This window comes from Mobula birostris, chromosome 18 (assembly GCF_030028105.1).
Source record: "Mobula birostris isolate sMobBir1 chromosome 18, sMobBir1.hap1, whole genome shotgun sequence".
Classification (NCBI taxonomy): Eukaryota; Metazoa; Chordata; class Chondrichthyes; order Myliobatiformes; family Myliobatidae; genus Mobula; species Mobula birostris.
Genome location: NC_092387.1, coordinates 48368868 through 48394691, shown reverse-complemented (window position 1 = coordinate 48394691; position 25824 = coordinate 48368868). Strand labels below are relative to the sequence as shown.

Below are 25824 nucleotides of genomic sequence, written 5' to 3'. Positions count from 1 at the left end.
TTAGGTAATGAGTGGAGCACCTAATCATGTACAGATCAAGGGCTCCACAACAACTAGAAATCAGCTCTGAAATCAAACACAACATGATTGTTTCAACATTTTTGCTCCATTATCTAGTTAGACATGCAAGGTTACATGAAAAAATAGTAATTTGTTAATGTCCCTGTTTAAACAGTTAGGCAAGAAATTGTATCACATAATTTCATGTACACTAGTCCTCGGGGAGTCAGACTAACACAGCAATCAATGTTACACACACTTCAACATTGATCGGGCACCAACGGGCAGGGAGCATGGAGACTTTCAGTGTTTATCACAAGGTGCTCAGCTCTGCTGAGGTTTCTCTCTCTCTATTCTTCACACCCTCTCCCACCCTCTCCCCCCCCCACTTACTCACTCTACTTCCCTTCACTCACTCTCCTCTCACTCACTCTCTCTCTCTATCCTTACTCACACTCTTTCTCGCCCTCTATCCTTTCTCACATTTCTCTCTTCACTCATTTTCTCTCATCCTCCTTGCTCATGTTCTCCTTTCCTCTTCTCACTTGCTCTCTCCTTGCTCATTCTCCCTCCCGGCTCATGCCCTCCCTTCCTTCTCCCTCACTCGCGGTCTCCTTGCTCAAGCTCTCTCCCTTCTCGTGCTGTTTCCCCTTACCCAATCTCTCTCCCCTCACCCATTCTCCCTGTCCCCTTACCCGCCCCTCCTCTCCGCTCATCAACCCTTCCTCTCCCATTGGTCATTCACTTTCTCTCTCTTCCCTACTCTCTCCTTCCCCCTCTTGCACATTTATACTTGTACCCCAGAGGATTTTAAAACATGAGGAAACCAAATGACAGCCCCAGAGTTTATCATACACATCCACTCACATACATGATCAAAAGAAATAGAATGACTTAAATAATGAAGTGCGAACTTACTATGGTTTATTGGTTCATTTAATAGCTTTTTATCTGTTAAAAAGAAAATGAAAGTAAAATCAATGTGGGAGAAGTATAATGAAACTGAACGAATGACAAAAAATGGACAACTAAATGAAAATATAATTCTGTTAATACACAGGGAAGAGCTGTCAGACACATAGGTACCATTTTGTGATTCCGAATATTAAATGGATGTGGTGCACAAATGAAGTACACTTGGATGATAAAACGCCACAGATTGTAGAAAGGTGACTTGTCTATCACTCATGAACAATTCTCTTTTCCAACTGCTACTGTTGTTAGTTGGAGGACCGACAACAGTGTGAATTCTGCTTGCTATAAGTTTCTCACTCAAACATAATCTTAATTTTAGTGAGGCGGCTTTCCCCACCATGACTCGTTTGGTTGGTAGCCTTCAGACTGTGATTTCAGATCCACAATATGAAAAGGGTGAAATGATTATTACAGAAAGGGAAAATGCGAGCGAGGGAGGGAGAGTAAGAGAGAAGAGAGGGAGAGAGGGAGACAGAGAAAGAATGGATAAAAGACAGAAGGATGGAGAAAGAGGGAACGAGAAGGAAGAAGAGAGAGAAGGAAAGAGAGAAAAATAGAAAGGCAAGTAAAAGTCCTCTTATTTCAAAATGGAAGCCTTTATACATCATAGAGTCATCATTCACCTTTTTATAAGTATTTGTTCCCAGATCGGTACCACTAATTGTGTACAGGGGGTTAAGTTATTTAAAATTATGAAGTTGATGAATAATGTCTGCATGCTGTACTTCACAAATTAAATTAATTTATTGTCGTCACCAATGCAATCGTATTTTGGAAGCAGACATGACCAGAGTGCATCTGCATGAGGTGTCTTTCTTTGTGCGAGCTCCCATCCAAGTCCTCAAGATTTAAATCGAGCTGTCACAGAGCTGTGTTTTGTTTCTGGAAGCAGCACTGGTTGTGAAGGTCCCGGGCCATATGTGTGCATGGTCGAAGTGGGGATTGCCTGTTTAATCAGGGGAGTGTTGCAGTTTGCAAGCACAGCATCCACCTGATGTGCCCAGCTCTCACCTGCTGCTCATGCCCGCCCCTGCAGAGAAATCCATCCAATTGCAAGCTGTGTTTTCTTTTTACTTACTTTGCACGCAGAGCCCATCTGTGCAGTTTTTGGACTCCAGTACTAGGCCGATGCAGTCCTTCCCTCCGTTTTTGGGTGATGGGTCAGTGCACTCGCGGCTCCTCCAGTGGGTACATTCGGTACTGCAGGCCGACCATTTGCTCCAGCTCGTCCAGCCCCCGTCGACTGCATAGCAACACAAGGAGATAGACTGTGGGGTAGAGTTACAACAGAAGCTGCACAATCCTGTTCCTTGTGGGGAACTGAACAGAATGTACATCTCAGAAACAGGGCACACAGTCCAACCACTCCATGCCAGTGCTTCTACCTCACCTGAGCCTCCTCCCATCTCTCTCCATTTCCTTCTAATCCTTTCCTCGCCTTTCAGCTAGTCTATAGAAGCATGACTGATTGTTGCTTCATGAACCCTTGTGGGAATGAGTTCGATATTCTCATAAAGGCATTGGTGAAAGAGTATGGAGTAAGTTTTACAAATCATAGTAAAATTAGACTGTAATTCTACAAAATGGAGCTCTTTACTTTGGTGAAGGCAGTGGCTGATATATGTAAAACTATGAGTTAACTGAGCGAGCTTAGATAAAGTAAGAGGAGGTCTAAACCACGAGTCATAAATATGAAACAGTGTCCAATAAACCTTCAGGGAATTCAGGGGAAACTTCTTTACTTAGAGAATGGTATCATGTTCAAGTTGGCATCTCACCAAGACCAGTACGTAGAGGAGACAGAAAGGAACTTGTTTCCATTGGCAAGAGGGTAGGTAATCAGAGGACACTGATTTATGAGAATTGGCAGAAGGAACAGGAGAGGGTTGAGGAGAAATCCATTTACACAGTGATATGTTGTACTCTGGAATGTGTTGCCTGGAAGTGTGGCAGAAGCACTAAGCATCAAAAGGCAATGTGATCCTCAAACGAAAAGGAAATAATTGCAGGAACCAAGGTAAAAAGATTGTTTAAGTAGGAGACAGCTTTCAAAGAGCCCATGCAGTCATGAAGGCTGGAAGGGCCTTCTGTGACGTAGCATTTCCAAGCGACAATTATGATGGAAACTCCTGGGATCTTTAAATCCATATTCTTTATCAAAGAGTCAACCAGCACAGAAACAGGTCCTTCAGTCCAACTCACTCATGCTGACCAAGAAATCTATCTAAGCTCTTCCCACTGGCCTGCATATGGCTCATATCCCTCCAGGCCTTTCCAATTCATGTACCTGTGCAAAGAGATGAGCTTTATTTGTCATATGCACATCGAAACACTGAAATGCACAGTGAAACGCATCGTATGCATCAAATCAAATTAGTGAGGATTCTGCTGGGCCACGTGTCACCATGCTTCCGGCTCCGACACAGTATATCCACAACTCAGTAATCCAGACTGCAGGAGGAAACCGGCGCACCAGGGGGAGACCCACGCGGTCACAGTGAGAACAGACAAACTCCTTACAGACAGCGCCAGCAATCGAACCTTCGGTCCTACTAATTGTTATGCTGCCCAATATCTCTTCGACATATCAAAATATCTTTTCAATGTTGTTATTGTACCTGCCTTTGACAGCTCATTCCAGATATGCAGCACCCTAGCCTCTGCATGAAGTTACCCCTCAGGGCCCTTTTAAACCTTTCCCCTCTCACCTTCAACCTCTGCCCTCTAGCTTGTGGATCCCTTTCCTTGGATACAAAGAGCGGTGCCATTCACCTTATATCAGTATCACCAAAACAGACCGGTGGGTCATTCTCACATTGCTGTTTGTTGGATTTTGCTGTGTAGAATAAACTGATATTTCCTGCAATGACGTATCAGAAGTAATTGGCCGTAAAATGCATTGGAAAACCATGTAACAAACTTGAAAAAGAGTGCAAAGCTATCTTGTACCACTTTAATTCATTGCCATAAACACAAGAGATTCTGCAGGTGCTAGGTATCTTGAAGAGCGCACACAAGATATTGGAGGAACTCAGCATTTATGGAAAGGGATAATGAATCAACGTTTTGGGCTGAGAATCTTCATCAGGACTGGAGAGGAAGGGGAAGAACCCAGAATGAGAAGTAGCGGGTCAGGAAAAGGTACAGGAAGTAGGTGACTGGTGAAACCAGGTGAGGGGGAGGTCAGTGGGTGGGGAAAAGGGGGTTAAAGTAAGGAGCTGGGAGGTGATAGGTGGAAGAGGTACAGGGCTGACTAAGGATGAATCTGATAGGAGAGGAGACAAAGTGAAGAAGGGATACCAGACGGAGGTGATGGGCAAGTGAGAAGAGGAGAAGGGGTAAGCAGAGAGCCAGAATGGGGAATGGAAAAAGAGAGGAGGAGGAAACGGGCAATTTATATCCATTTTTGAAACCTATTCTATTCCATCAAGAGTAGAGTAGAATTGCAAATGAAGCTTAACTAACTAATAATACCACTAAGGTGGTCTCAAAATATTGCTGCTTCTTTCAACTCACCTGGGCACATGGTGGTGCATGCGATCTTTTGAAAGGTTTGCCCCTCGCAGAAGGCACCACCGTTAAGTGGTGTCGGGTTGGTGCACGACCTTGTCCGTTTCTGCCAGCCTCGCCCGCAGCGATTGTTACACGAAGACCACTCTGTCCAAGTGGACCAGCCTCCATTCACTGTGGTGGGGGTTTGACAGAAGGTTAGCGGGAAGGGGAGGGGAAAAGAAACAGAGAGAAAATATCCGGAAGTGGGTTATTGTGTAGAAAGTATGCCCGTCTTTAGAAAAGCACAAATACTGTACATGGAGTAGTTTGGCACTAATGCATGTTCCCATAAGAATTGGTTATAACTTGATTGATGAATTTTATTTTACTTTAGAGATACAGCACGATAACAGAGTTTTCCAGGCCAATGACCCTGCACTGCCAATATCACCAATTAACAGATGAACCCGCACGTCTTCGGACTGTGGGAGGTAACCGGAACACTCAGAGGGAACCCACGTGGTCATGGGGGTTGGGGTGGGGAAGGTAGACACTCCTTACAGACAGCAGTGGGAATTGAACTCAGGTTACTGGAACTGTAACAGTGTTATACTAACTGCCACACTACTGTGCCACCAAGAAATACCAGAAGATAGTTTCAATCGATTGACTATTGGGTTATGGGCCCAGCATGCTTCAGTTGTGTACACTCTGTTACTAATTAGGGATTAGGGAACACTATTTGCATTGTGGATTTTATTTATTTATATATTTTGTGACATGATGAGGAATAGGCTCCTCTGGCCCTCCTTTATGCAACCAACTGATTTAACCTTAACTGGATTACAGGACAATTTACAATGACCAATTGATCTACCAACTGCTATGTCTTTGGACTGGTGATGGCACCCAGGGGAAACCCACACATTCCACAGGGAGGACATACACACTTCCGACAGAAGGCGCCAGGATTAAACCCCAAACTGCGACACCTCGAGCTGTAATGGCAGCGCACTAACCACTACGCTACAGTGTCGCCCGATACACTGTGAATTACATTGATTATAGCACGATTGTGATTGGGAAAGCCTGTTTAAATCTGTGCTCTGCAGGCAACTAAAGTCGGTTCTGCTACAATGCAACTTTTCAGACTGAGATTTCTTACGAATGCAATTAACACGCTACAGCAGAACTACTTGTACACACAACTGTGCCAGCTCTTTCTGGCAGTGAATGGAATGGATTGCTCTTCTCCATCTTGCATCTTAAAACTACTCAGGAACAAATGATCAATTAAGCCCGTCTCCTTGAAAGATCCAGATTCAACTCTTTCTGGCTTTTGTTGCAGATTTCCAACACATCCCAGATTCTACTTTTGCTCCAGAGGCCATTGATCCAGCTGGTAAGAGGAATAAGATGCTGCTATTCAGACCCTCAGTCCTGATCTGTCAGTTAATTATTATGTAGTTCATCCATAGCTTCCTCTTCCCACCTTGGTTTCACAACCTTTAATTATCATCGTCTAACAAGAATTGGTCAGGCTAGGTTTGGTTGACCCCATCGTCACTGAGTGGAGAGACAAGAAGGTTAATAAATCAGCCAAGATGAAATGGTGGAGAAGACTTGATAGGCCGCAAGACCTAATTCTGCTCCTATGTCTTCTGGGTTCTACTTACCTTGTGTTGTGAAAAGCTTCCTGACACTACCCAGGACAGGGTTCAAGTCTTTAAAGCAGCCTCTTGTGCTGATTCCCTCTTCTGCCAGGACATATAAAGTACTTGCTACAGGGAAAGAGCTGTTCATACAGGGGTTTATGTTCCACACCACCCTCACTATCATATCTTTTGAATCTGTTCTCTCTCTCTCAAATACTTCCTCTTGAGTGGATCAATACCATTTGCTAAGTTGTCAACCCAGAAATATTTCCTATCCATCCTGCAAAAAGTAGTATCTGCTTAAGAAGTCGAATCAAAGATAATTTATCTTTGCAAGGGAAGGTAACAGTGAATTTAAATGAGAGACGAGCGGATGGCTAGAGATGTATGCAGTACAGCTTTATTATTAACATCACTCCCTGTGATCAATTATCAATGACCCATCTGTTATTCTTCCTCAGACAATTAATCACGCATCACTCTCGACATGCTCAGTATAACCACAAGGCAGATCGTGGATGGTAGGAAATGTGCCTGGATCAATCAATCCAGCAATCACATTAATATTGTATAGGATCCTATTGGCAACTCCTTTTAAAAATGGGCTGAGGCATCCATGGAATGATTCCACGTTATTTATTTACAGAGCTGTCAGCGGCACATTAATTCTCTCCTCTGCCATCCAGTGACTGCTGCATTTTTAAAAGATGCTGCGCAGTAGATGGTAACTTCTCTCCTGAATCCTGGACTAAGAGCAGGGAAAGAGTCAGGAGAGAGGAACAGGGCACCTGACTGACCAACTTATCCAGCTGGGTTATAGATCATATATACACTTTGTGGCCACTTTCTTCGTGCCTTCTGTACTTAATAAAGTGGCCACTGAGTGTCCGTTCATGGCCTTCTGCTACTGTAGCCGATTCACTTCCGAGGTTCGATGAGCTGTGCATTCAGAGATGCTCTTCTGCACACTACTGTTGTAACACGTGGTTATTTGAGTTACTGTCGCCTTCCTGTCAGCTTAAGTCAGTTTGGCTATTCTCCTCTGGTCTCTCTCGTTAACAAGGCATTTTGGCCCACAGAATTGCCACTCATTGGATTTTTATTTTGTTTGTTTTTTGCACCACTCTCTGTAAACTCTAGGGACTGTTGTGCGTGAAAATCCCAGGAGATCAGCAGTTTCTGAGATACTCAAACCACCCTGCCTGGTGCCAACAATCGTTCCACAGTCAAAGTTGCTCAGATCGCATTTCTTCCCCCATTCTGCTGTTAGGTTTGAGCAATAACTGAACCTCTTGACCATGTCTGCGTGTATAATATGCAGACGCATCATACATGCAAACATGATTGGCCAATAAGATATTTGTATTAATGAGCAGATGTACAGGTGTACCTAGTGAAGTGGCTACTGAGTGTATATTTACATGTATTCAGAAATTGCTGTAGTGTGAGCGCTATACACAATAAAAAAGGACACATTCAACTATTATACTGAATAAAAAATATATAAAACTAAAGTAAGTAGTACAAATACTGGATAAAATGTGCAAAAAATACATAAATATGAGCATGTATTTACAATGTAAACAGCTTTATAACAAGCGTTTTAAAGTGCAGTACAGTGACTGAGGTGATATAGAGTGGATGGGGAGGAGGAGGTGCTGTAGTATCGTATTAAGAGCTGTGATTTGAATGGAAGTGTTGCCCAGCAAGTCCGCTGGCCAAGAAAGAACTCTAAATCCAACCCTCTCACCAAACCCCTGACCCTGCGGGAGAGAGTGATTTGCTCGATTGCATGAAAGAGGTTGGGCAGAGCTCTTCCCAAATCCCATTCCACTTCAGTCAATGGAGCCAGGTACAAACTGCACAGAAGTACAGAGAAAATCAAATAGTCCATCTTGATCGTATTGCTATTTATCTTCTGCACCAACCTCTATCACCTTATTCCTTCATCGCAAGCTCCTATAAAAACTCATAACCTGCTATCCAGTTATTTGAAAAATCCCAAAGTTTAGGGATCAGGCTCACCAGATGCTGTTTTCTGTGTTCCCTAGGAACACAACAGGGCACAGCTTCCTGTGCACCCTTTAAACTCACCAGAGCCCCATCTCCTGTGCATCTTAAACTCACCAGAGCCCCATCTCCTGTGCATCTTAAACTCACCAGATTCCCATCTCCTGTGCATCTTAAACTCACCAGAATCCCGTCTCCTGTGCACCTTAAACTCACCAGAGTCCCATCTCCTGTGCACCTCAAACTCACCTGGTTCACTGAAAAATTAATTTAACTGATATAAATGATCCAAAAGAAGTGAATTAAGAGAATGTTGAGATGTACCTTCCGGTAATCCAGAAAACCTATCATCCAGCACAAAAGGTTCCAGATTATCGGAGTTTTCCCACTTATGTGCACTTCCATCAAGCTTTCCCTACTTCATCCTCAGATTTATCCATAACTCCAGCTTCTACTCAGGTTATGAACACCTGAATTACATAAATCCCATACACACAAATGAACGCTGAGGAAACCGTGGAATGGATTTGCAGGGATCTGCTGCTGTGTGGGAACTCAGTTCGCTGTCGTGTTCCTGACTTGAGAACTGCCCAGGCGATGGACAGTTCACGGGAAGGGAATCCTGCTGCATCCCACCCAGGGAGGACCTGTACTTCGCAGTTCTGATCATGACAGATTCAGTCAGCAGTGGTCAAATTATCAACAACTTCAGAAAAAACAGGGAGAAACACATCCTTCATCATTCCCTAACATCACCACTCCTTGCCTTCTGATCATACCTCCCTGCAGCATGGACCCTTGGGTTAGTCCTCAGCAAAGCCTAGGCCCAACAACTGTGGTTCCTCAAATTGTTCCTCAACTTTCTTCTCTCATCTGCCACTCCAGAACCACAGTATTCCCTGGTTCTATCGAGAATATAGGCTTAAATTTTAAAAGAGTCATCAGAATCCGCAAATAAAAACATTGAAATGAAATGCAAGTTGCAGGTTAAGCATTTAGGCTGGCAAGGAACAAGGCCCAATTATAATGCCATCATTAAATTTATAAGCCTAGAAATTACTCGGTGTAAAATTACAGTAACAACATTTTAATGTGCCCAATCTTAAGGGAGATGTAATTCCATTTTAAGTGTGAAAGTAACTTGGGACAAGTACAGGATGGGAGGGGTGGAAATTGCGAAGTGAAAGGAAGGAGGGGAACTGTGCAGGCCGCTCAACAGATGAACTTGGAGTTAATGAGGATGAATCTTAACAACTGCTCATGCCTCATGCTACAGGATACCCAGTCTCTAACCTGCCCTGCCACATCACAGTATTTATGGCAGCGGTCCCCAACCACCGGGCCGCGAGGAAACGATATAATTTGGCGATATGAGTCAGCTGCACCTTTCCTCATTCCCTGTCACGCCCACTGTTGAGCTTGAACGCACGCGAGGTCATTACCCGCGCGTCATCCATGTCAGCGCGGGAAGGAGATCAACTCCTCGAGCTTGCAAATGACGGCGGGCTGAAAAGTATGTTTGACATAACATCTCTGCCGGCATTCCGGATCAAAGTCAAGGCTAAATATCCTGAGATGGTCAGGAAAGCACTGAAAACGTTGCTTCCATTTCCAACACATCTCTGCAATGAATGCAACGAAAACTAAATTGCGGAATAGACTGGACATAAGGAACCCCCTTCGAGTATTGCTGTCTCCCATCATCCCTCGATAGGACCGCCTTGTTGCAGGAAAACAAGCCCAGGGCGCCCACTGATTCAGCGGTATTGGTGCGTTGTAATGATTTTATATTTTCATACAAGGAAAATATGCGCTGTGTGTTTGATATCCAAACGTTACTTAAAATGTTATGATGCTATTATAAGTGACTTATATAACCATGTAACAATTACGGCATGGAAACAAGCGATCTCGCCTTGCCCCTTCTAGCCTGTGCCAAACGCTACTCTCACCTAGTCCCACCGACCTGCACTCAGCCCATAACCCTCCATTCCTTTCCTGTCCATATGCCCATCCAATTTTTCCTTAAATGATAATATCGAACTTGCCTCTACCACTTCTACTGGAAGTTCGTTCAACACTTCAAGCTCCCCTGTCCTCCCTTGATATTTATCTTATCGCTATATTCATGCGAGGAAAATATGCGCTGTGTGTTTAATATTAAATTCGTTAGATAAACCCTTTTAGAAATGAAATTGAGTGTATTAGCCACTTTATCACCTACATTCCGGTTGTGATTAACACACCCCGCCGCCGCCGCCGCCAACAGAATCGGCAAAAGCAATTTTTAAGAAATCGGCGCGTAAATGCATGCGCAAGTTACGCATGCGCACTGGTGCCCGCGCAAGGCTTCATGGTCATTGTAGTCTTTCTCGGGGTAAACCCAACGTATTTGACTGCTACTCTGGTACGTTGGCAACCCTCCCGCCCCCCCGGTCGGCCGGTCCGCAAGAATATTGTCAATATGAAACCGGTCCGCAGTACGAAAAAGGTTGGGGACCCCTGATTTATGGGACCACTGTAAATTTCTGATCAATGGTGATTCTCAGGATGCTGATGTTGGAAATGGAAAAGGCATTTAATGTCACGGGTAAGTGGTTTAATTCTTACTTATTGAAGATGGTTGTTCTGGCCCCTAGAGGCGCAGTTTACTTTGTATGGACACCACTTCCTGCATGTAAGCTGTTTTTTTATATCATCTCCTGTGTGGGTTAATTTGGATTTCAATTTGAAGCACACATTGGAAAGGAATCCATCTCCATCCTCTCTTTATTTACCCTTGAAACAGCAATATCTATGAAATCTTAAATTTTGTTAATATTGATAAACGTTTAGTAGATACATCTTGAAGAACATACTATGTTTTGTGGCTGCCTACAATCAGACAAATCTCAAGGCTGTATAACTTACACATAGTTGATAATAAATGCACTTTGAATTTTTGAACTTTGAATGTTTCTCACTTATTGTTATTAAGACATCACTGGTCCACAAGTTTATGCCTGCTTACACAGCATAGTTATGGAGTGTTGCGTGTGTGGAATATTTTGGTTATTTGTAGAATAATCAACAGTTCGTTATTCGTGAGAATAATAAACTGTATTGGTATACGGTAGTCAAGCATGTGACCCTTCTGTATTGAATTTAATACGTATTTTACTTAACTTTCTGCAGTTTCACAAGTAGATTCTCATCAAAAACCCTGAACAGAGCTTCCGTTTTGGGTGATTTTTGAGGTGTTTAGCTCACTGCACGGCTTTGTACATACGCACTGCGAGGGCAGTCAAATGGTATTACCTGAACACTTTTGTGGTCCAAATGTTACCTGCCATATATTAGCCTGTGCCTGAATGTTGCCCGGGACTAGCCGCAGTGGGAACCAGCTGATTCATTTGCAGGTGAGTTGGGAATGGAATTGAACACTGTGCATCATCATACCTGGATATCTGTACTTTGGAAGGAAAATCATTGAAAAAGCAGCTGGGACCCTGCCCAGTGCGGTGATATCCAAGGGTCGGATAATTGACCTCCAACAACCCAACTACCACCCTCCTGGTGCAGAACTTCCCCCGTGATTCCCACTGTCCAGGGCTACCTGATGCTGCATTTTATCGGATGCTCCATTAGAGTGAATGGTGGTCACTCAAGTGACCAGAACACAACAGAAATTGAGTATTGGGCTTGGGTCAGGTTGGATGTACACTCAGTGGCCATTTTATTAGGTACACCTGTACACCTGCTCATTAATGCTAACATCTAATCAGCCAATCATGTGGCAGCAACTCAATGCAATAAAAGCATGCCGACATGGTCAAGCAATTCAGTTGTTGTTCAGACCAAACATCGGAATGGGGAAGAAATATGAACTAAGTGACTTGACGGTGGAGTGATTGTGGGTGCCATACAGGTTGGCTTTAGTATCTCAGAAACTGCATCTTTTGGGGTCTTCATGAGAATAATCTCTAGAAATTACAGAGAACAGTGTGAAAAGCAAAACATATCCAGTAAGCATCAGTTCTATGGGCAAAAATGCCTTGTTTATGAGAGGGGTCGGAGGAGAATAGCCAGACTGGTTCAAGCTGACAGGAAGGGGACAGCAACTAAAATAACCATGTGTTTTAAAGAGCATCTCTAAATGCACAAGTCAAACATTGAAGTGGATGGGCTGTAGCAGCAGAAGACCATAAACATACACACAGTGGCCAGTTCATTAGGAACCGGAGAAACCTAATAATGTGGCCACTGACTGTATATTCCCACAATGCATCATGCTTTGTTTCAGTTGGTGCTTGCCCAGCCGGGTTCTTTATCAAGAGTAATTATTTTCCATGTGTCCCCTGCTCCTGATCAATGACAATGAATGTGCAACATAGCCAGTCATTTCCTCTTGCTCTTCTACACAAACCTATGGGCTGTACTGATTTTGGAAGAAATTATAAGTATTCTGGCTTGGGTTGTGTATACCTTGGCCTTGTTTGGGTTTTAATTTCACTACCCAGGAATGCCTGGATCACCTCAACCTTTTACACTATGCCTGATAGAAGTATTTACAATCACAAAGGTTTTAATAGATAGAAAGAGACTATTCTCATTGTTGGAGGGTTGAATGATGAGAAAACAGGAAATGAAAGTCATTGGCAAAGGAAATAAAAATGGGATGAGTTGCCGAGGTGTGAAATGTAGTGTGAGGGTGACAGAGAGACAGATCCGACCACAGGATCTGAAAGGCGACAGGATAAGGATCTGAAAGGAAATAACAGGGTGATGGGAAAAGAGGTATCATTTCCCCTTACATAGATTCATTGGCTAAATGGTGTTCCAGCACACATTGTCAACCATTCTGTTGAACCTCTCTCTCAGTAACACCATATCAAGCAGAGCCTGTTGTATAATGCTATTACAGCACCAGCAACCTGGGTTCATTTCCTGTCACTGTGTGTAAGGAGTTTGTACGTTCTCCCCGTGACCACATGGGTTTCCTCCGAATGCTCTACTTTCGTCCCACATTCCAAAGACATCCGGGTTGATAGGTTAAATGGTCGCATGCGTGTAATTGGTGGTGTGGGCCCATTGGATTGGAAGGGCCTGTGTAACTCCAAATAAAATAAAAAAGAGGCAAAAATATGGAGGCAATTTTCAAATGGCAAGGCTTACCGTACACAACGACAGTGGCTGTGGTACTGCGGCGCTTGGCAACAATATTTTTGGCTACGCATGTGTAGTTTGCCGTGTCGGAGAGGCGAGCTTGTTTGATGATCAGGTTGTGGTCAACGGTGATGAGGAAGTTGGTGTCTTCAATCGGACTGATGACATCATCATTCTTCAGCCATTCCACCTGGGTGAGGATCAATAGACAGCACAAGTCAGTGGCAGTGTCCTTCAGAATCAACCCGGCAACCAATATGAGTTCATAAGTCTAAACACAAGAGATTCTGCAGATGCTGGAAATCTTGAGCAACACACTTCAAAAATTGGAGGAACTCAGCAAGTCAGGCTGAATCTATGGAGGGGAAAAAATAGTTGGATTTTTTGGGCTGAAGCCCTTCACAGTCTCAGCCCAAAATGTTGACTCTTTATTCCCCTCCATAGATGCTGTCTGAATTGCTGAGTTCCTCCAGCATCTATGTGATTTTGTAAGTAGCCCAGTTTATAATATTTCTGTCTTAGAGTAGGAAGTCTCATACCAGAGACAGTCATACACTCAAATACTCCAATACAGCACTGATACATTGTCCTACTGGTATAGCCCCATTACAAAACACTACGGAAAGGTCCTTATAAAGTCTCTCAAACATTGGTGGAAAATGCGGCTACCAAAACAGCAGGCTTCCAGCTGAATCACAATTGATAAGACAGAGAATCTGGCCATTACCACGTTGCTGCTTGTAGGAGCCTGCTGTGCTCAAAGTGGCTAGCACAGCCTCAGCACAGAAGGATGCCCTTTAGAACAAAGATGAAGAGGAAGGTCTTTAGCTAGAGGGTGGTGAATACGTGGAAGTCATTGCCACAGATGTCTCTGGAAGCCAGGTCATTGAGTTTATTTAAAGCAGAGGTTGATAAGTTCTTCATTAGAAAGGGTGTTAACGGTTCTGGGGAGAAGGCAAGAGAATGGGGTTGAGAGGGATAATAAATCAGCCACGACTGAATGGCAGAGCCGAATAGATGGCTCAAATGGCCTAATTCTGTTCCAGTGGCTTGGAGTCCTTATGGGCTTACATGTATAATATTGTTGCAACTATGCTTCAAAAGTGGTTAATTTACTGAAAAGTGCATTCAAGTGATGTGAAAATTGCTACAGGGAATACGAATCTGAATTTTCAATGGTCCTGAAGGTATATGCAAAGAGCAGTGAGAAATGTTTAATCACAGTAATTGATGCAGCAAACTTAACATATTCAACAATATGACATGACTGGGTAATGTCTTGAAAGCTATTAGGCATCTAAAGAGAGTTTTTGTATAATATGTGCAAGCTATCTATTTACAGGCGAAGCAGGGAGAGTGAGTAGAGAGCGGAGCAAGTGGGTGCCTTGAAGTGAGAATACCTGCTCCCTCTTGCTTTCTGAGAGAGGGGAGCCATTGTGGTGCGTGGAGAGAAAGGGGTCTGAGAAATTCCTGAGCAACTAGAAAAAAAATCACATCACTGATTTGTGTAGGGCAGCAATTTATCTCTGGATGCTTGTACCAAGTGCACAGACATAGCAGAAGTGACATGTTGTAATCTGCTTCCAAGATTTGCCTCCAAAGCCATTATTACATCTGAATTTTGGACCTCTTCAAAAGTCCTTCAGGATCAGGAATGATTTGTTTCCTCTGTGGGTTGGTGGGGTTCTATGGTGACTGATGAGGTCAATGTGGGATGGCAGACTCTTTCACACATGGGCCAGGAGGACCGCTGTGCATGTTGTACTGTGATGCAGGCCTTCCCAGTGAATAGATTTACAGTTCTGAATCTCTCAGTAAATGATTCTTTTCTACTTTAAGCAATCATGGGCAAGAGATTCCCAAGAATCAATGGGGTGTCATTATTTTTCAAGGAGGTTTTGAGCTCATTCCTGAATATTTTCTTTAGTCTATCCAGCCACCTCTTCTCAAGACAAAGCTTTGAATAGTGTGTCTGCTGTTGGACATACAGTAGAAGTAAGGTGGCAGAGGCCCTCAGACTGCAAGATGTTGAGTGAAAGGCATAATCTCCCATTTGCTTCTGTGAACCAATTGACAGTTTGGCTTTTGAGCAAGCACGAATGCAAGCATCACCTGCACATAGCAGCTCGTGCACAGAGCTTCTGAAATATGAGCACTGTAGGTTGAATGGTTTCCCACTAGTTCTGAAGATTAGTTCTGTTCTTGTGTGGTTTGTTCAAGGTAAGGCACAACATTGCGATGAGAAAGGTTGAGTTGAGAGTCAGGACAATGATACAGCCTGCTTTGATGCCAGTGTTCTCACTGGGGATGGTTGTGCTGTAGACTCACTGGTAAATATCATGGCTCATATGTCATCATGAAGGAAACACAAGATGGAGACAAAGTTCTAAGGGAAGTTAAATTTGAGGAGGAGTTTCCTTCGTTCCACCTGGCTGAAAGAAGCAAAGATATGACTAAGGTCAGAAAGGCCTGATCCCTGCATTTCCTTTGGCGATATTGCACAGTGAAGACTGTGTCCACTTTATCTCCAGATGGGCAGAATCGACACTGGTGAGCAGTGGTTTGGGAGGAGGAGGTCGAGGAAGTCGCTGGTGATGAATATTCCTATGGCAGACAGCAGGGTGACCCTGTTGTAATTACCAGCAACAGTTTTAGCCTATTCTTAAAGTTAGTCACCAGTATGGCATCGCTGAGATTCCCTGGACAATGAGGCTGTGAACTGTGACTGCATCTCTGAGCATTTGGATTGATGAGGGGATACTGTTTTTTATTTCTATTAACCTGATCCAAAACACAACTGCTGCCACAAGAAGATCAGTGTCAATACTCTGAAGAACCCACCAAGGCACACTGTCCAGACTGTGACTCACAGAGCCACAGTACATGGGCTGTCCTGAAGTTCACCATAATCGTCCAGATTTCTCTCTTGCGAAGGACCATGACAGGTTTCATTGCAAGGACCAGCAGACTGAGAGCTAACTGCAGTGCTGAAGTCCAGCAGAAAAGCTGCAACAAGGAACAGATGGTGGACGAAAGGCACCAACTGATGAACGCTCAGCAGTTGGCTGATAGTCTTCAGCATTGCAAAAAGACCACCCAGGACCCAAATACCCTAGGTCTCAGCACACTGAGAAGCAAGAATGAGGTTGAATTTATTAAGGAAAGAGAGACAGTTAACACCCTCTGGAAAGAACACTACCCTATCCTAACTCCATCCTTGACTCTATCCCACCACCTGTTGTAGGTTGAGTACAATGCATAGCTGCTGTTAATTACTCACATTCACTGCAAGCGGCAAGGATAAATTTCCACTGCATTTATTTGCTGAGCGCTTATTTGTTATCTAATGTCAAGCACCATCCAAATCGATGCCGCACCAAGCCAATATCTCGAGGTCGCCTTTCACCCAGATACCATTAAGATGTAACAAATGGGCAGCCTCGCCTCGCAGATTTATCTCAATTGCCCTTTGTTTCATCTTTACTCTTCCATTGACATTTATTTAATCGATAGAATTAAAGGTATCAGTTCTTTATCAAATGATGTTAGTCACTGCCTGCCTGGCCTTCAGCTCCCAGAGAAGCTCACTGGTGCATGCAATTTAATCTGTTCTGGGGAAAGACTCATCTAATCCAGAAATAGAGCCCAGTAAGCAAAATTTTATTTTCATTAGGTTCAATGCAGTTCTAATTAATTTGTTTCCATTCACGTAGTTACAAGTGTTCACTGATTAATTGTCCTGACTGAGGTGTTTTTAGTTCTTTAATCTTTCCTTGCTACATTGACTCTTATTAAAATGACTGACAGTAAAAATGGGAGCCATTCACCACGCTGCTTCGCCAGTTCCTTCTGGATGACACTGTGCCTTGACAGCTTGAGTCCAGGAATGACCAAAAGGATGGCCTTGTAACTTGTACGAGAAACACTGAACTGCAGTTTATACAATCGCTCAGTTAGAGATAGAATCTCAATCAATGCGTATCAGATCAGAACTAAGAATGACCTTTGAAGATGTATCAGGGGAATTTTTTACTTTAAGTGCATCTTTCAAAAAACCCGATTAAATCTAGTATTTGAAAGCTGTCTTTGTTCTTGATGCTTTGGATCAAGGGCGCCACTGTAGCAAAAAGGTTAGAGTGATGCTATTACAGCTTGTAGCATTGCTAAGCTTAGAGTTCAATTCCAGCGACCTCTGTAAGCAGTTTGTACATCCTCCCTCTGAACCATGGGGGATTCCTCTGGGTGCTTCAGTTTCCTCCCACAGTCCAAAGACATACTGTTTGGTAGGTTATTTGGTCATTGTAAAATGATGAAATAGATCGGTTGCTAGGCAATGAGGCTTTTTGAGCTTGAAGGGTCCGTTCTGTGCTGCATCTCTAAATTAAAAATAAAGATCAACCTTATTCGCCATATACATTTATTTATATTAGGAACTTGCTGTGGTGTGCTGGCATGACGTAACAAAAGGCAACATTCAACAACTATAAAGAATTAAATAAAAAATAAAGTTAGAGTTTAAAGTACGGATATGGAATAAAACATGCATAAATACACAAATACCAGCATGTATTTACAATGTAAACAGCATTATCTAAAGTGGTTTATAGTGTTTACAGTGCAGTGCATTTAAGGGGTACTAGACAGAGGGGGTTGGTGGGGGACTGGGATGCTAACCAGAATGGTTGATCAGATTTAACTTCCGAGGGGGAGAATCTTTTAAGGTGGTGTGGTTTTTGTTTTAATAGCCCTATAACACTTCCCAGAGGGGAGCTTTTGGAAAAGGCGGTTTGCTGAGTGGGTAATGTCCACAATGACTTTTTCTGCCCACTTCTTTGTCTTGCAATGATGGTAGGCTGCAGCCAATGATCTTCACTGCCGACCTGACAGTTGGCTATCATTTTTGTATGTTATGAGAGGATGCTGCACCAAACCAGACAGTAATGGCTGATGTCATATGGGAGTAAATAATGACAAAAATTGCATTTACATAGCATCTTTCACATCCCTTCCATAGTTGCATCAGTGCAGACCCAACAACAGTTAAGAAGCTGGACTCCATCCAGGACAAAGCTGGTTGCCTGACTGGCGTCCAGTGCATTTATTTCCCCCTGCCACCATGCACTCCAGCTGTAGCGTGTACTGTACAGAATGCACTGTGGCGACTCTTTTTTGTTACTTGGACAGCACCTCCCAAACACACAGCTTCAACTACCAAGTGAGATAGACGGAAGGAAGCACTGCCAGCTGTAGCTTCACCTCCAGACTGCAGAATGTTCTGTCACTGGGCCGAAATCTCGGAACTTCCTACCGCATAGTACTGCAGGGGTACCTTCAGCAAAAGAGGTGCAGTGATTGGACAAACTTCCCTCACCTTCTGGAGCAAGAGAGGGTGAGGGAAGATCTGAAAAGAGGCCTGTAACATTATGAAAGGCCTAGATTAAGAAGGCAGTCATTATCTTTTTCCCTGGGTTGAAATAGCTAATACTAGGGGGCATGCATTTAAGGTCAGTGGGGGTCCGTTCAGAGACAAAGTGAGGGCCACATTTTTTTTTACATTGAGAGTGGGATGTGGTGCCTGGGGTGGCAGTAGGGATTTTTAAGGAATGTTTAGACGGGCAGCTGAGGTGTGAGATGGTTCTGTGTGGTTTTGCTTCACTTTCAGCAGGCCAGAAAGAAAAGGGATTGCTACCAAGGTCGCTAGGTCATTAGTGTTAGTCCTCACACGCAGAATGCTAAAATGAGGAACTCAGCAGGTCAGGCAGCCTCTATGGAGGGAAATGAACAATTGGTGTTTTGGGGTGAAACCTGTCATCAGGACTGGAAAGGAAGGGGCAGAAGGAATTAGTTTAGTTAGCCAGTTGACTACTAATTTAATTGGTTCGGCACAACACTGTGAGCCGAAGGGCCTGTTCCTGTGATGTACTGTTCTATGTTCAAGCTGAGGTTAAAGAAAGTGGTTCAAGGAAAATTTGGGATGGGCAATAAATGGTAGACTTTGTAGAAATCCCTCACTTTGCCTTTATCATTTGCCTCAATCCTTTCCCTGTGGGAGTGAGTCCCACATCCTCTATATTGAATAAAGAAAATTCTCTACAGAACAGTGAATTGTACAGCACAGTTCAGGCCCTTCAGGCCTCGAAGCTGTACCGACCTCCTAACCTACTCAATGATCAATCCAACCCTTCCCTCCTACATAACTCATAACCCTCCTGCTTTCTTTCATCCATGCGCCTATCTAAAGAGTGTCTTAAATGCCCCTAATATACCTGCACCAAATGAATCTACCACCACCCCTGGAATGGATTCCTGGCACTAATCACTGTGTAGAAAAAAACTACCTCTGACATATCCCCTACATTTTCATCCACTTACCTTATAAAGATATTCTTTGGTATTGGCCAGGGCACCCCAGGGGAGAAAGATGTTGGCTGTCCACTCTATGCCTCTCCTAATCTTATATTTTATTAGTGACTATTTTATATTATGCCTTTCCATTCGGAAAATCCCAACAAGGACCAACACATCCTATCTTATTCCTTCTTCTTCAGCCCTTTACCTCTACCACCTTCTTACATCATTCCTCCTTCCCAACCCACCCATCATCCCCTATCACTGATGTGCAGGGTTCTAGGGAGGTTCATCAAAACAATTCCAGGATTGAAAGGCTTATCATATGAGGTGTGTTTGATGGCTCTGGGTCTGTACTTGCTGGAGTTTAGAAGAATGGGGGAGGGGGGGTCTCATCGAAAGCTAACCAACGTTGAAAGGCCGAGAAAGAGTGGATGTTTCCTGCACTAGGGGAGTCGAGGTCCACAGGGCACAACCTCATAATAGAGAGAAGTTCATTTAGAATGGTGATGAGGAGGGATATCTTGAGCCAAAGGGTGGTGAATCTGCGGAATTTGTTGCCAAAGGTGGCTGTGGAGGCCAGGTCACTGAGTGCATTTAAGGTGGAGATTGATAGATTCGTGATATTTCAGGGCATGAGAGGTTTCGGGGAGAAGGCAGAAGAATGGGGTTGAGAAGGAAATGGATCAGCCATGATCAAACGGCGGAACAGAATCGATGGGCCGAATCTAATTCTGCTCCAATGCCATATGGTCTTATGATGTCACCTGGTTTCATCTGTTTCCTACCAGTCAGTTCTCTTTTCCCTCCCACACTTACTTATTCTGGCTTCTTTCCCTACCTTTCTAGCTCTGCTGAAGGGTTTAATCCCAAAATGTCGACAGTTCATTTCCCTCCATATATGCTGCCCGACCTGCTGAGTTCCTCCAGTATTTAGTGTGTGAGGACCAACACCAATGACCCTGCGATTTTGGCTGCACTCCCTTCTTTCCTGGCCTCCTATAAGTGATGCAAAATCTCACACCTCAGCTACCTTGCACACATCAAAGGAGATCTTAGAGCACAGAACAGTACAGTCCCTTTGGCCCACGAAGATATGCTGATCCTTTAACCTATCCAAGATCAATCTAACCCATCCCTCCCATTTTTCTTTCATCCAAGTGCCTATCTAAGAGTCTTTTAAGTGTCCCTCAGGTATCTGCCTGTACGAGCACCCGTGGAAGCACGTTCCGCATACCCATCACTCTCTAAGTAAAAAAACATACCTCTGACATCCCCCTTGTACTTCTCTTCAAGCACCTTAAAGTAACATCCCTTATATTAGACATTACTGACCTAGGAAATAGTCTCTACCTATGCCTCTTATCATTTTTATTTTATTTATTTTATTGACATACAACACGAAATAGGCCCTTTCGGCCCTTCAAGCCGCAGCATCCAGCAACCTCCGATTTAACTCTACCCTAACCAAGGGACAATCTACAACGATCAATTAACCTACAAACCGGTACGGTTCCAACTGTGGGAGAAAATCAGAGCACCTGGAGGAAACCTACACGGTCACAGGGGAAACGTACAAACTCCTTACAGGCAGCGGCAGGAATTGAACCTGGGTCGCTGGTTCTGTAAAGCATTGTGCTAACCACTGTGCTAGCATACTACGATCATCTTGTACACCTCTATCAAGTCACCCCTCATCCTCCTCCTCCTCTCCAAAGAGAAATGCCCTAGCTCGCTCAACCTATCCTCACACTATTCTTGGTGGAAGGATCAGCTTGTGTACATTATTAGCCATCACATTAACATACTAGGAAGGTCCCTTATAGGTACTGACACTGCAGTAACAATCTCATCATGTCTGATGTGCATACATTTATCAGAGCACTAATGTATCTGCTGAGGCTAGCTAATTTGTCACGGTCGTCCACTAAATTAATCAGGAGACAGGCTGTTACCTCATTTCCCATTTCACACACCATTTGGCATCTTCGCATTCTGACAGCAGAATAATCTTGGCGTCACAGGATGCCAGAACAGATGATGGTTATTCAAAGCACCTTACGTTTGGATCCTTTTAACAATCACAGTGCCCAATGGTAATATTTACAAAGGACGACACAGAGGATTGGGACACAGTCAAGATGTCTAGCCACGGCTGGCGACTGCTTTTCAGTTTTAACACCATTGGTACGTGTGGGACATCTTAAGTGTAATAAATGTAAACTAGACATGGGGAGAGGGGGGAGAAAATTGCCATCCTTACACATTACAGCACCAGATGCACTTTGAATTAATCCACAAAATTCAGTTCCGTTCGCTTCAACTCAGTCTTAGAGGCAGGGCCCACAGTGGGGTGCTACTAATTTTTGTGTTTTTAGCTTCGCTGACGGGTGACGGAGAAATTCTTACACTGCAGCCAAGAGTGGCTTGGAATCTGACACCTTGATAAGCCATTCTTAAGTGTTTTGAAATATGGAACATAGCAACATACACATTTCGCGCAGGCACTTCACTTCAATAAAGTTAACGGACAGGAGAGAGGGAGAAGCAGGCCTCTAGTAGCTAGTACTAAACATTTCCTAAGGTTTTGGATCTGGGCGTCAGGTTGTGCTCAAATCCGAACATTTGACATTGAGTCATGGAGACACACAGCTATGAAGCAGGTATTTTGGCCATCAAGTACACACTGACCATTAGACAGCCAATGACACCAATCCTACATTAATCCCATTATTTTTTATTTTCTCCACATTCTCATCAGTTTCCACCAAACTATACCACCTACCCACACACCTGTGGCCAATAACCTACTAAACCCACACATCTGAAGGATATGAGACGAAAGTGGAACACACTCCACCACACAAACACCAGGTGTCGAGAGGTGAGCATGTGCAACAACCACACCTGAGCAAGTTTCAAAATGTCACACTCCTTGTTATGTAATTACAACATTGTCAAAGAAAGGCTTAAAAATGTTGAATTCCTCTCCCATGCCATGACCTCTCTTTTTTTGGCAACCATCCCTGTGATGGTGGATATTGTAGCTCAAGGCATGGATGAGTTTCACCTTCTTATTTAAGTAACATCTCTAGTCTGAAGTTCTGCATGATGCTCAGCAATGGTGTGGGGGGTAAATGAGTCATGTGGAAGCCTTATACTTCCATCTTCTCTTGAAATGAACCATTGTTGTATAGACCAAGAGAGACTGCAGATGCCAGAAATCTGCATGAAGGGTCTTGGCCCAAACTGTCAACAGTTCATTCCCCTCCATTGATGCTGCCTGACCTGCTGAGCTCCTCCAGCATTTTATACGTGTTGAATCATTGTTATAACCTTTGTTGGCGCCTTTATAAAGTTCCGATTTTCAGTGCCTGTTGTGCACAGCTTTGTTAGAACGCCTTGACCAAGGCATTTATTTATTCAAGCAACACACACAAAATGCTGGAGGAACTCAGCAGGCCAGGCAGCACCTATGGAAAAAAGTGCAGTCGATGTTTCGGTCATGCCGAAGGGTCTCGGCCCAAAAGGTCGACTGTACTTTTTTCCATAGATGCTGCCCGGCCTGCTGAGTTTCTCCAGCATTTTGTGTGTATTGCTCGGATTTCCAGCATCTGCAGATTGTCTCTTGTTTGTCATTTAGTTATTCAGAATGGTTTATATAAGTAGGTATTACAATCTGTCCTAGTGCCCTCCCAGCCACCTCCATCTCACCCTGCACCTATATACTACCTCTAACTCCCTCACACATTTATCTTGCTTCCCCTTGCACATGTCTCTCAACCACTCCCTCCGAGAGGAGTCCCACATTCTCTGTACTGGGTAAAGAATGCTCTCCCAAATTCCCAACGGATTTATTAGTTTTATATTTTTGTCCTCCAATCTGAAATCTCCTACAAGTGGAAATAATTTCTATACTGGCTCCTAACAATAATTTTTCATTACTTTTTTAAACTTTAAAGGCAATATTCTTCAGATTCACTTTATGAAGTCAAGGAGATGTAGCTTGTACATTATTTCCCCTAAAGTTCTGCTTTTGTTTGTCTGTCTTCTTTCACAGTTTCTCCAACCTCTGACCAAGATTCCCCACAATATTGGGTTGCTGAAGAAAGACTTGTGTAACCTGATTTCTAATATCTAATCATTAGGTATGCACTGTACCCTACCTCTGCCAGTGGAACCCCTTCTGGTGGGCGACATTGAAGAAGGACCTCATTTTCCAGGGCTACATCTGTTCCCAGTGGCTCTTGCTCAAAGTTCTTCCTCAGATCTGTGGAGAACAAAACAAAGTCCAGTTGAAATTGCAAACACAAGGGATTCTGCAGATGTTGGAAATCTAGAGCAACACACAGAAAATGCTGGAAGAACTTAGCAGGTCAGGCAGCACCTATGGAGGGGAATAAGCAGTCGATGTTTCAGGTAGAGTCCCTTCCTCAGGACAAGGTCTTGGCTCAAAACATTGACTGTTTACTTCCCTCCACAGATGCTGCCTGACTTGCTAAATTCCTCCAACATTTTGTGCAAGTTGAAATTGTGTTGTTTTGGAGTTTCCTGGAAAATTATCAAACAGACTATAAGATGGAGCAGAATTAGACCAATCAGCCCATTGATTCTGCTCCACCATTCAATCACGGATGACATTTTTCTTGTCTAATTCTCCCACATTCGTCCAGTAGCCTTTAACACCCTTAAAAAACAATCTCTCCCTTAAATACACCCAATCACATTGTCTCTATAGCCCTCCTTGGCAATGCATTTCACAGATTTACAGTACCACCCTCTGCCTGAAGAAATTCTTCCTCATCCCAGTTCTAAAGGAACGTCTCCCTGGTCCATGGCTATGCCCTTGGACCATACACTTCCCTACGAATGGAAATATTCTCTTCATATCCAGTCCATCTAAGCCTTTCAGTACTCAGTAGGCTTCAAAAAGATCCCCATTCTTCTGAATTCCAATGATACAGGCCCAGAGCAATCAAATACTCCCCATACATTAAATCTTTCATTCCCGGGAATGTCCTCTGGACCCTCTCCAGGGACAGCACATCTTTCTTAAATATGGGGTCCATAATTGCTCATGATAACCCAAATGCAATGTGAACAATGTCACCCATTAACTCTCTGTAACCCAATGACTATCGCATATAATTCTGTGCCAACAATATACAGCTCGAGGCATCGGAGTTCAAATCCGATGTCATCTGTAAGGAGTCCATACATCCTCCCTTTGGAATACATGGATTTTCTCTGGGCACTCCAGTTTCCTCCCACAGTCCAAAGACATACCGGTTAGTAGGTTATTTGATCATAGTAAATTTTCCCGTGATTAGCCTAGGGTTAAATCGGGGGTTGCTGGGGGTGTGGCTCAAAGGGCCGGGAGGGCCTATTCCACAGATCTCTAAATAAATAAATAAGCCAGAGCCCTCCAACAACAGTCTATCACCCAAACACATATTGAGCAGCACATCTGCTCAAACACACAGAGGGAGGCTAAGGTACAAGTGACTTTTGAGCTTCACTACGAGAACCATTGATCACCTTGCAAACCCTTGTCACTCGTTATCCTGCTCAGTTAATCCATCAACTTTCATTGTATTTATGATCTACGAACATGGCTTGTGGCAGAGGCAGCTGCTGACATCAATCTACTGACGTTGAATACCTCTTACAACAAAGAAAGGAGGGAAAAAAGGAGGAAAGAGAAAGAAAATTAGAGCAAAAGACAAATCCTGCATTTTTCATGACCCTGCTGCACTCTAAATTCAAGCAATGAATATCTTTTGAAACACAGTCATTGTTGTAATGTAGGAAATGCAGCAACTACTAAGTGTACAGCAAGATCTCATACTGGAACAACCATCTGACCTGCTGTTGACACAGTGATACAGACTATCATTCTGACTGGTGCATAGCTTCACTTGCTGTTAGTTTCTGCAATGACATTGAATTAGCAATTAGGTTGGAAGGGCCAGCTAAAATAAAGATTCTTTGAAAGTTTAGCAATGCATGTAAAAGGCTGAGAGGTTTCTCTGAGTAGGCAAGAGGAACGCATTCTCTAACCCACACATTCCGACTTAACAAACAAGACCGGAAAGAGATCTGCAAACAACTTAAAGGAAAATAAAATATATCAAAAGTTAATAATTGGGACTAGTTATAGGACAAATGGTTTTATGAGCTGACATGCCAAGAATAGGGT

At 43.5% G+C, this 25824-nt stretch overlaps 1 protein-coding gene across 2 annotated transcripts in view; it reads right to left on the bottom strand.

The window, feature by feature from the left end:
• The window catches only part of unc5b (unc-5 netrin receptor B), a 308757-nt gene that overhangs the window by 48802 nt on the left and 234131 nt on the right, over positions 1-25824 (bottom strand). Inside the window, exons 4-8 of one of the 2 annotated variants that reach the window (XM_072282602.1) lie at positions 23792-23895; positions 13287-13467; positions 4492-4659; positions 2054-2218; positions 919-951 (exon numbers count right to left, since the gene is read on the bottom strand). In XM_072282602.1, coding sequence (XP_072138703.1) covers positions 919-951; positions 2054-2218; positions 4492-4659; positions 13287-13467; positions 23792-23895 — 651 coding nt within the window. The remainder of the gene's footprint in view (positions 1-918; positions 952-2053; positions 2219-4491; positions 4660-13286; positions 13468-23791; positions 23896-25824) is intronic. The other variant, XM_072282603.1, reaches the window with a different exon arrangement.